Genomic DNA, 12,910 nt, shown 5'->3' with positions numbered 1-12,910 from the left:
TTTGATTACTTTTGTATTGCATTACTGAATTAAATTTAATATATCATAGCTGTGTCAACCGACGACTTATTGTGTTGATAGATACTTATTTGGTGATATGTCATTGAATTTTCGTAAATATGAAATGAAATGCTGAGAGTCAACTAGACGCAAGATCTCGAAAGGCTCGACTTATATGAGATATAAGAGACATTCTTTTTTTACTACACAAAGTTTCCCATCCAATTTGGACTTCTTGTTAATCTCATTTTACGAAAATTACACAACAATGTTAAAAGATGTTGTTATACTCCTTAAAAAATTATTAATAAACCATCGTAAATATTTTAATAGAAATTCAAATAAATTGACTTTTTATTCCGCTACAGCAAATAAGTAATTTCGTTCTCATTTACGATAATGCAAAACATAGAACTGTACAGATTTTGATAAATACCTTGCAAGGTGTATGCAGCTCTCTGTGGTTGCATGCCAGGCACGACGGTGACTCCAGGCCGTGATGTGTTCTGTAGAGACAGCGCGGCCAACAGGTCTAGCTCGGTGGCTGAAATTTCAGACATACACGTTAAAATATAAATAAGTTTTATTATAGATAAAAAACATTTCCACTATTCCTATCCTTCAAGTGTACTCAGTAACTCCTAATTGAGATAGCGATTGCGATCCTGACTTCTATATTGATTTTATTAAACATTTAAGAATTAGAAGAAAACAGAAAAGACCGATTTTCGTTAAGCTTTTGTCATTTTAATTGTATTATCTCTTCGTGTATTTCACGTTTGCCTATACGTGCTTGTCACATTACAAATTGTATATTGTGGTACTATTACCAATGTATCAGTGTGCCCAGCGTTGGCAAGCATTTATCGATAAAAAAAAGAATTATAACCTTTTTAACGATAAATTTGAAATACTTTTTTGGCTTGGCTTGGCTTTAATGGCTTTTTTATTTTTGTACAATTAATGAACTAAAAAAACGGAACTCAAAAGGGTCTTTGGTCCTTTGGCTGCTAATAATTATAAACCGTACAATACTTCTTACTCATGATATATATATTACCAAAGAAACACAATCTTCATTTTATAGGCATATAAAGTATTCAATGAAATACTAGTAAAATAATGTCCACATAAAATGAATCTTGATTGTTTTCTTATTGTAATGAATATTTACTATCCATAAACGAATTGACCTACATTATTAGAATCGATATGTTCCCAAAACTTGAGAGTGTATCGATTTCGAACGGTCTCGAACACTACTTACAAAAGAAACATGATATTTTAGGTCTCTTACGTAAATCAACAGTATGCTCCTTTCAAACATATAGTCCACAATATTTTTTAATTCGTTCGAGTATCGCGTTTATACAGACGCGGATAAATGCTGATTAATTTAGCCGACACCATTACATAGAAATGATAAGATATTTAATAAAATATATTATATAAAATTCACAGAGGAAACTCGGGCTTAAATTAAATCGTTTATAAAAATAAAACTGTATATAGAAATATTTATTATTCTCCGAAAAAACGTCAGAAAACCACAAGGAATCGCGAGATATCCTTTTTCCTGTGTAAAACCCGATAGCTTGTGATGGAAGATAGCGACTCATTAAATTTTTTGGTGCTGATAAGGAATATAAATAAAATATATATTTCTTATTCATTAATTTTAATTAATTGTTAGTAAACGCAACCATTAATTTGGTAAACTAATTCAGTTCGTATTATGAAATTGCTTTGAAGACTATTTAACGTTAATATCATATGAACAATACGATGATATGGAAAAATTTTAAAGTTCAGACCACTACTTTGACAAATAAATATTTTTCAGTATTGTACTGAATAAGCTGATTAAATAAATCTGTTGAAAACCAACTTGCTCATACAATCTGCTTTTGTTAAATCTACTATATTTTCAGAAATATACTGAAATTGTTATTTTGTTTGTTACATTATAAAATTTACTCTTTGTAACTCAAAGTGATAAGGACAAAACATTCAATAGCCATTAGAGGCTAGAGTACGTTAATAAATTACGAGTTAAAGTTATGAATAAGCTATGTTGAGTAATTTACGTTAATAAACTCCGTAGTCATGTAATGTTGTCTCATCAGTCACGCTAACCCGGTCACGTAGCAGTCCGTAGCGGCTCTACGAGTACTACGAGAGACAGCCTGTCGCTACGCTATTACTTCTATTCATACATTATAAATTATACAGCGGGTATATACATTGATAAATTGTGTGGTTTCAAATAGAATTTTTGTTCCTTTAAACATGAGCAAGGTGTCGCAATTTTTCAAACTTAATAGATTGTCTCCTATGCTGCGACACTTTCGGAATTGTTAAATTTAGTAACATATTGATACAACTATAATCCATATAAGTATTTTGAAAATTTCCTTAACCTACGAGATTTACAAAAGGAAGATGAAAACAGCTGTGAATGTTGGCATGCTAAATACTATTTATAGACAACGTTTAACTTGAAGTGTACTAGTGCTAATTGACTGAGGGGAGCTTTCGCGTCAACTTCAATTAAATATCGTCACATTCTGGCGAGACCTCTTGTCTCCCTTTGCTAATTTACGATGCCCAAAAAGTCAGGGCCTACACTTTTTAGGGGACAATTTTGAATTGTAAACCATCCATAATATATTAAAATTGACTCCCGTCAACGTAAGTAGCTGTCTACTTTTTTTCTTTCTATATCTACCAACTAAAACCATAATTGCTTCCGCAGTAATCGAACACCCATATATAATTTTATGGGTATTTTGAGCCATACGTATTTTTTCGTTAAAATTATTCGTGCTGGTTACAGATATTTTGACTATTTAGAAACACGTGTTGTAGGAAGTGTTGCTGAAACAACTGCCTCTAATAATAGATAAAATCATATTAAAAAAGTGTATTAATGTTTAATTTACGTTTATATACTATATACGTAAATTATTAGTATTATAAAGAGGTAAGGTAAGATTAATATTTTTTTATTTTTGTATGTTCATAACGGGTAAAGAAGACGGACTCACATCGCCCTAGTAATAAATAAATAACCCGATATTTTATTAAATGTTATATATTCATTTGAATAATACCTGTTTTATTTTGTATTTCATAAGCACACACGCGTCTTCCGAATATTATCTTAATGTGAAACTTTGTCGCCTATCATAGTAGATTACGGCCTAATTTACGAGAGTTGCCAGCCCTGTAGACGGCGCCGTGATGTCGCCGACTCGTCTGCCCTGTCACTACGCTGGTTAGATTCGCCACAGACAAAGTATTTTAACAAATCAACTGGACCGGTTAAAGACTAGAGCTGGGCTTAGCGAAACACAGTGAAGAAATACTTTATAACGTTTAGAGACATTTTTGATTCTGAATCTTCGACGATACTTCATGTTCACAAATTCAACGCATTTTCGGATACAAACGCAAATTCATTACATTATTAAAATAAACTGTTACATGTCCAATGTAGATAACTCGCGTTAACTAAAGGCAATGTAGACAATAAATTTTAAATTTCATCCATAGATTCTTTTTAAAGTACTCTGTGACCGGATACTCCAATAAAAGATACAAAAGGATGCACAAGATTGCCTCGTAAAACGCTGACGACCGAGGATCGTCTTAAACCTACTTTGTATTGTATTTTTCATCATTGTAAATAGGGGTTAAAAGGTGAGTCATGTAACCTGTACGTATATAAAATGAATGAATTGTTTAAGGCTCACGTATACGCTTTATCGTAACTACGTTCGTGCGTACGTTACTTCGTTACGTACGTTCTTAAGTCAGCGTATAATCGAAATAATTACTTTAATCATACGAAGGTTTTCTTGTTTATTAGTGAATCATCTGAAGATATTTATTTAATTATTAGTAATCCTACAGCTAACATACATATTATAAAACAAAACACTAAATACGATAATCAATATATATGAAATAGAAAACAAGTAAATGTACCTACTAATAGACAAAAATATAAAAAAAATTAACGAAATTTAACATTTGAAACAAATAATAATACTTAATATTTCAAATAACTGCTTAAACAAGATCAAAGCCCCTCTTCAAATATTTCCTCACATCTTTGGTGGAAAATATCAATATTCTTATAATTCATAGATAAAACCCGAAACATTGGCGAATTGCAGGTAATTCTAGTTCTTACGAGGCATATAACAACAAATTTAATATAGAGTGATGAGTTCTTAATAATACGATTATTTTTATTCATGACACGTAGGATGACGTAGAAAAAGTGGTCATAACCAGGTCAACTCACTACTTGACATAATAATACTTAGCCATAACAAATCATAGACTGTATTATACCCAATATTCTAAAGTACTACGTAACATCTATAAAACGTGCATACGATCGTAAATCTTCGTACAACTCCTTGCTTCCAAGAAACTGCTGTAAATGTGCAGTTGAAGAGCAATATAATCTTTATCTATGAAGTTGTGTAAAGCATGGATTCATGGTGTCTATATGGGCTGAGATTTTTAATTTGTTTCATTGGACCTTTATCTTTATAGGCATGGAGGTGACTAATATTCTGTGACTAAAATAATCCTATGAGTCTCTTTTAAAATGAAGGCAGTGAGAGAATATTAAGAATTTGCTACTACTACGTAATTAGATACTTTGATATACTCATTCCCCCTAAGAGAAGCTTTAACTTTTTTAGTAATATTATTATTACTTTTTTTTTCGAATTTAGTATTTCTAGTTACATGAATTTAGTTTAGGCACTTCTTGTACTTTACCCTCACTTGGTTTTTCTTATTTTATGTTCTCATGCTACGGTTATCTGGAAGAAATCGCTTGTTAGTGATAAGGCCGCCCGTTGGCTTATAATTTACGTAACCTATTTTTATCGAAGTGAAAATACAGTGCTGGAAGATTCTCATTTCGGTAGCCAAGACAGAGCCAGCGAAGTGTGTGCGAGTACTGAGCGTGTTGATCCAAAAACATATTGATGCAAATACATTTTGACTAAATTTTTTTGTGGTAAAATTTTCTTTCATTCTGAAACTTATCTTGTATCGCAGGAAATTAAACCCAATACCTCCGTCCAACCATGTGCTTTAACCATTAAACCCCTCTGTATTATGAGATGTTTAAAATTCCTCCGCCGCTCCTATCTGTTCGAACCCAATAACCCCTGCACTGATTTTCTTTTTATTTACGGTTACGGGTTACTGCCACGCAAAGCCGGAGCGAGTAGCTAGTTACTAATAGAATTATAGGTAGATACAATTTATTAGGTGAATAGCCTAACAAGGGCTAAGTCTAAGTAGCATTGACCAGTTTATTGCCCGGAAAACATCGCAATATGCATTAGTCTGGCTACGATAAAATTCCAATCAGTTACTAAAAGAGCAATTAATTTTAGCCTTTCAACGAAATCGCTTTTATATGTGTATTCGAATTGAACGTTTTTGGATTTTTATTATACATGCGCATTTATCATTTTTATATCGTAAATACATGTTTTTTATAAACAAAAATGTTTCCATGTATCATTTGCCGTCATTTTAGTGTAGCACTCTATTTTTTAAATACTTCAAAAACCCTAAAAACGGAGAGACAATCCGATATATTTTTTTAATTCGAAACCTAAAACAGACAAACATTTATACTTCGATTAAACACTCTATTTTATCTATAATCTTAATACATGTTCGATTCAAAGTTATATAGTTTTTATGAAACGGCCAATTACAATGACACGCAAGCCGACCTAAAACGTAAATTTTCCGAAATTAAGAGAAAGTAATTTGTGAATGTCCAGAACAGCAATTACCGCGTCGTTAAATGCCTAAAAGCCTTAACGAGATAGAACAATAACAGCCTTGTCATTCATTAATCAAGTTATAATTTTGTATAGAATCGTCCCAAGTGTTTAATATCTCATTTATCTTTTGCAAGGGCGTCTACTCTTGGCGAACTTATAAGTAAGCGTAACAAGCAAGCGAACGAACGTGGTGAATCGTATTGGGGGGCGAAACGAAACATGAATTGATGGTGCGTATTGCTTGATTGTCGGATCTCTAGTCGAATAGCATAGACACGCTAGAAATACTTAAATAAAATATATAATCGAAAATACTTTGTCCAATCACGATCACTGTCATCTTTTGTTTTTCATTCTCACCGCCACAATCTATCTAATATCTTGAATCTCAGCTAAGGCCAAAAGTGACATTACAGAGTGCACACTTGCCGAAACGCTTTTCCGTGTAACATGTTCAAGATTCTCGAATTAAATATCTTTTTTGGCAAAATTTTAAAAGGATTTTAACAGATAACGTAAACTAGTGAAGCAAAGTGTAGATTAAGGGTTAATGTTCATGTGGGTATAAGGTTTTTGGATTTATTAAAACCAAATATAAATATATAATCACTACTGCCAATAATATTACGTTACAAGTAACTAAGTAATTATCAAATATTAATGTATTATGACTAACTACAACTTGACGAAATTTACACCTATCACAAAAACAATGTGTCTTATGATGATTTATTTATTAAAATGCATACACGAAGTTTGTAATATATTTTATATAACATATATACATATATAGGCGCATTTTAGTTAAGAAGCTAGGTTGACTAACGGCTAATAAAGTATAGTAGCTGTGGCATATATATGTAATATATATATATATATATATATTTTAATTCCATTAATATTTTCTTTACTGGGTCACAGCCAGCGATATTTTTATTTGTCCATTACCATTACTAGTATTCCAAAGTAAGTATAGGAAGTCTATATAATCTAACACTTTCAAGTGCATAATTATTGAACAGGTATGTCTGTAATCCGAGCCGAAGTGTAATCGACTATGCTATTAGCATACAGTTGCAGTTCAGTGAATTATGCGAGGGTAAATAACAATTAAGGGAAGTCCTTGAAGGTGGTGAAACCTGCCAGAACTAAATTGACCATATGGCGAGTTAATTAATACATTTATCGGTAACTAGAGACGTTGAGTTCACACGCTATTAACTAGTACTAGATATTAATAATAAGTCTCGTAATACAGAGAAGATCTGCTGCCATCATTTAAAGTACGTGCACTGCCACAGGGACCAAACTTTTTAAATCAGTGTTAATTTTTAATTATTCTTATTATTACTATATAAGTTAAGAAAATTGTAAATACTGTATATTTTGTCCCAACCATATTTCTGTCATGAATTAAGTTATTATTATAAAAATAGGGAAGTTTTTCGACGAAACCTCACTTATAATTAATTTATATCTTTTATTTTGTATGTTATTAAACAACTGAGATCAGTATTGGCCTAGTGGCTTCAGTATGTGACTCTCATCCCTCATGAAGTCATAGTTTCGATCACAGCCGTGCACTAATTAACTTTCTTTCTATGTGCGCATTTAACATTTTCTCGAACGGTGAAGAAAAACATCGTGAGGAAACCGACTTGTCTCAAACCCAAAAGGTCGACGGCGTGTGTCAGGAGGCTGATCACCTACTTGCCTATTAGACTGACATATGATCATGAAACAGATATAGAAATCTGAGGCCCAGCCCTAAAAAGGATGTAGCGCCTGACTGATTTATTTTTTTATATAAAACCGTATCCAAAAAACTTTAATCAATGATTTAATACTGGACCTACTATTTCTTAGCCTTAAAGTCTAATGAATCAGTTAAACGTAAAATTTAATTACTTAACATTCCTGTTAAAACGACCCTAGCTCCTTGTAACCCGTCGCACGAGCCATTGTGTACAAAAAACTAAAAAGCCAACGTCTTTTAAAGGGGAGGGTCTATGGCATATGTCACGCGTGCCGACGTCTCAGGTTACATTTGTTATAAGTAACCCTTAATACTGCTATCGTAGTTAATATTATCATTTCATAATTCTTATCAAATATCAAGGGGATGCCTAATATGATTACTTCACACTAATTTCGATTTAGGAGAAACAAAATTTTTAGTCGCTCGTCGTTTTGCTAATTATTTTTGTCCCACGGGATTGTGATATCACGTCATCTGAAATGTTACCATGGAGGTTATTAAGCTAGGCTTTGCCTGTGCTTTGTCTGTCTTAGATAGTAATCTGTGGAGTTGGGATCCTCTATGAATGCCTATGTTTTTACACGAAAAAACATGAGTTATTTAGGATAATAGATTTTGAAATTTATATCGACATCGGAGAAACATTTGACCTTAAATAATATCAGGTGATGTCATACTATACACCTCGGTTTCTTAGGATTAGTGGTGTGATTACCCAAATACGCTGACTTACTAAATATAAAACAATTGAAATTTATCGGAACGATGAGAAATATTTACTCAAATTACTAAAAGGCAAATGAACTGTTTCCGATTCTCGTAATTGCATTTTATATGGCTTCCATAATATTAATTTTAATTGTATATAATTATTATATAGCTGACGTAATTTTTATGAAATCAAAAAATAGTTTATCCTTAGTTTATAAGTGTAATAATTATGTTGTATGACAATAATTAGTTATTGAAATTGATTTTTATACAACATTACTAAATAATCATTAATTTATCAAATAATGCGTAACAAAACTTTGTACAATAATAAATAATTATAATTTATAAACACAATATTAGCTTCAAAGTTTCAACACTAAAAATATTAACCTCGAATAAAATAAATTTATATTTTAATTAGACTAAAAATTTAACTAATACAGATATAATATCTATAAGTACATAATATTTGTTTTTGTTACTGTTTTTATTGTTAAAAATTTTGAAATAATCATGTATAAATTAAGTCTACGTAATGTGAGTAAAATTCATCTCCATACAGAAAAAATATCAATTTGATTATGATGATAAGTTTTGTAGCTATTTTAAGATTTGAAGAACAGCTATGATTACATAAGAATCCAAGTTTTCGTAATCTTGACTATAAAGGACATGCAGAAATTTACGTATTTTTAAGTATTATGCAAAACACATATTGTACTTTAAACATCCATTTACATTTCCCAAATATATTTAAAGTGTTTTTCATTAATAAAGAATTAAACACACTTTTATACTATTTAGTAATTAATACAGAAAGAAACTCGGGATTTTGGAATATTCTGTCCGTTAATGAGGCAACAGCGGGGTGCGCGGCATCGAACCGGTGTCCTGACAGGTGGCCGACACGCGCCGCTGAGCCCCCCGTGCCATATAGCCCTCACCACAACTGGACTGCTATCAAAACTAAAAAACTATTTTAATGGAATACCCTTGAACTATCAAAATACCTATGTATAAAAATGTCTTGGTTGTACTATGCAAATGTCACTTTTGACGTTTGACATGTAGATCGGTAATTAACAGAAATCTAGTCTGTATTTTTACGTATAAATCTAAATAAGATAGAAAGACTTGTCGTTATTTAATACTTAAAATACAGCCTGGATTTGATTAATTAATATACAATTATTTCATCGGTAATTAAACTAAGACATAGACCGGTGACCCCAGAGCTGATGCTTTCCTCCCTCAACAAATCAGTACAGACAATACAGCGAGGAAATGTTGCCAGCATTAAAAGTATTTATTATTATTATTATTACTAAGTAGGTTAATAATATTGTAAATACTGTAAATTTGTGACAAAGGATACTTTGGCGGCGGTCGAATTCAATAGATGACAGTTATAAGCAAAAATAAAGCAACCGATTTGTAGTTTTACGTAGGTAAATGGGATTAGGTGGAGTGCAATGACCGCATCATTCACTTCGATAAATCAGACCCAATGTTAATAAATCGACTTGAAAACGAAACTATAAGGAATGGTAATTTGTTGTAATATTCTGATAATCGTGTGTTTTTCGTCGCAATCGTTTTCTAAGCCAGATATATAGAGTTTTAAATTGTAAACCTTAACTTAGCTCTGTCTGTAATGTCTTATTACCATTATATAAGTAGATATAATGTACTAAAAGGCTCGTAACTCTTTATTTTAACGTTTGATAATTTTTTCCCGCCATTTCAATAAATTCGATAAATCACTTCTGGATATATTCAGTGTTGCCATTTGAATTTCCGATATCACTTGTCCTTCATATACCCTTGCCACTTGTAAATAGCATCCGGCATAGAATATGTTAATATTTAAGTATTAGACCACGTCATAGCTGAACTTATACGCTATTTTTATCAACCCATAATGCGTGACTTATAAATATTTACCTGAAAATAATTGTTTAGATTTTCTATACTCTGTGGGATAATTAGTGTTATCACTTAACATAAACCAATTTATATTTTAAACGTTTAATAATTTATATTTACACTAAAAGCTTCTGTTTTAATTAAATGAAATTGATGAATGAAAAATTGAACGTTTTTGGTTATGTTATTTATAGTTTAAAGCATTATTTTTATAGATTAAGGGTCTGTTTCACGACGTACGGATAAGTTCTACATAAGTTCCAAATTAGCTATTCATTACTTATTGGTAGGATGAACACTATTGTTGCGTTTCACGACTTTCAAATAGCGCTATTCGTCACATAAAGTCCATCATAAGCTATGAGTCCGATGAATGTCAAATAGGACAATTTATCTTCCAAATAATTTATGTGTTGCATAGCTATTTGGTAGTTTATCTATACATTGTGAAATAGACCCTTAAACAAATAGATTAATATCGCACTATTTTCGTTGGTACTTACAAGTCCCTGTATTAGCCACGTGACTAAACTTAACTTGATCGAAAAAAATAATGTCGTAAAGTTGGTAGCTCTACAATTTTCGGCTTTTTCTGTGTAGATAAATATTTGTAGTTCCAATGTCGTTGGTTTCTTTGACATTTTGAACTTGACAGTGGATTGCGCGGCCGGCGCGGCTAATCCTGCGCAAACAAGGCTGATAACGCTTATCGCACGTGCGCTATTGTCGCCGGGATCTTTTGCTTCCTCGAATACTTGGTTCCGGTGAATTATCATTGAACATTACCAATAAAGATTTTTTAAACACTGTGTTAGGTAAGAAATCTATTTATTTTCTACATCTATTAAATTAAGTAGTATTAGTAGGTAAATATTCGAGGAAGCAAAAGATCCCGGTGACAATAGCGCGTTAAGCGTTGGTATTTATTTATTTTATTGAATGAAGAGAGGACTAAGGATGATATAGCTATTTAAAACGACATAAACATTTTTATGTTATAATTAATAATTAATATACGTTATAGTGTATTAAATTGGATTCCATTTATAGTGAAATACAAATTAAATCTTACTTAATTTAGCACCAGTTAGTTAAAGAAATAAATATTGAAGAATCATTGTTAAAAAATATAGTAAATTTATTTTTGGTAAAAGCGTATAATTCCCATGATGACGCAGCAGATATTAGTGTACCGAAACAAAACGTAGCCAATAGTGGTATATTGGCTGTCAAACATGTGGCGTATAAGTGGTATTATTGATACCATACAAACCTGTCATTACGATCCACCCTGTGTTTAGCCCCTCTTCACAAGACTTCAATTTGTATAAAACAATATCAGAGTGTAATTTGTATAAACACACTAGAAGATATAAAAAAATAAACATCGATTTTTACATTTCGTTCGGTTAATTCCGAAGACACTGAACAGCACTTTAGGTATAAGTATTTTGTTCTCAATTGATTACGTTATTTTTTCGTTTTATAGATAAAATTGTATTGTCTTGCCGAAGACCAAAGTAACAGGTATAAAGAGAAGTCACGGACGGTAAAATGCAACTATGCTGGAAGATTTAATATTATAAATATCTTTAGATACATTTAACAAATATAAAATCCGTTCTAGTATTGTTTGCATACATGATACAGCATAACAACCAAAATTCTCATTTCTTTTCATTTACCTTACGCTAGCATTTTTCATTATTTTCCCTTTGTCTTTCGCTGAAAAGCCGGCTTCCAAATGTCTGTTATTTAAGAGATATGAGAAAGAGCAACATGACAAAAATAAATAAACTTGGAGCTGAATAAACTGACGGTTCTAAATGAAATTCGTTGTCTCCGAGCGCCCTTGAACCCGAGGGTAGAATTCTCTTTGCGAATAAATGTGATTGAATTTCGCCCAAACGTTTATTAGGTAAATAAATGTTAGCTCACGATCTCTCGTTTTCCCGTTCGTTTTTAATAAATTATTACAGTTTTGTTATAAATACGTTTTAGTTTTTATCAAAATATATGTTTTTTTAATAACATTGCACATTGTTACATAAAAAAATATACTGGGACTATACACATTACCATAGTGCTCGCAAGTGCGATGTCAGCCTATTAAGATTTCGTACTCTCTTTTTTTGAAGGACCCTAAGTCGAATTGGTTCGGAAATACATCAGCGGGCAGCTGGTTCCATATAGTAGAAATTTGATTAAACTGAATTCATGTCTTTAACGTGTTACTATTCTCCCTAAAGTATATAAACTAAAACAAGCTATACATATAGGATAGGATGTAAGAGGGTGGTATTCGAGGAACGGGAAAAGATAACGAGGAGGTCAGATCAAAAGATGGGAGGAAGATCTACCAAAAGGATGGAGAAGGTCTGCCAAGGATAGAGAGACGTGGAAACAATTGGGTGAGGCCTATGTCGACAGACAACCTGACCAAAGTGGTTGCTAATAAATGTAGTATTTCGCTATGTAAATTAGATTTAAGAATTCTACTGTTTTATAAGCATGTAAGTTAAAAAGGTCAGCAAATAAAGGGCTTTTATTATTAAAGCTATACACAGGTAAACAGCTCCCTTGACACATGGTCCCGACGTCACAGCTAAACAAATTATTTACGCAGCGCAAAGTCGACCTAATTGTCTAAGGCGTTCCATAACTCAACGTGTGTAGATTA

General features: G+C 31.9%; 1 protein-coding gene across 1 annotated transcript in view; it reads right to left on the bottom strand.

Annotated features, from left to right (window-relative positions):
• LOC125058012 (protein kinase C-binding protein NELL1-like) overlaps positions 1-12,910 on the bottom strand; it is a 47,376-nt gene that overhangs the window by 23,401 nt on the left and 11,065 nt on the right. The window contains exon 2 of the mRNA XM_047662008.1: positions 437-544. Coding sequence (XP_047517964.1) covers positions 437-544 — 108 coding nt within the window. The remainder of the gene's footprint in view (positions 1-436; positions 545-12,910) is intronic.

The sequence above is a fragment of the Pieris napi genome, chromosome 17 (assembly GCF_905475465.1).
Source record: "Pieris napi chromosome 17, ilPieNapi1.2, whole genome shotgun sequence".
In the NCBI taxonomy this organism is placed as follows: Eukaryota; Metazoa; Arthropoda; class Insecta; order Lepidoptera; family Pieridae; genus Pieris; species Pieris napi.
Note: the sequence above shows the minus strand (reverse complement) of the source record. Positions and strands in the feature narration are given on the sequence as shown.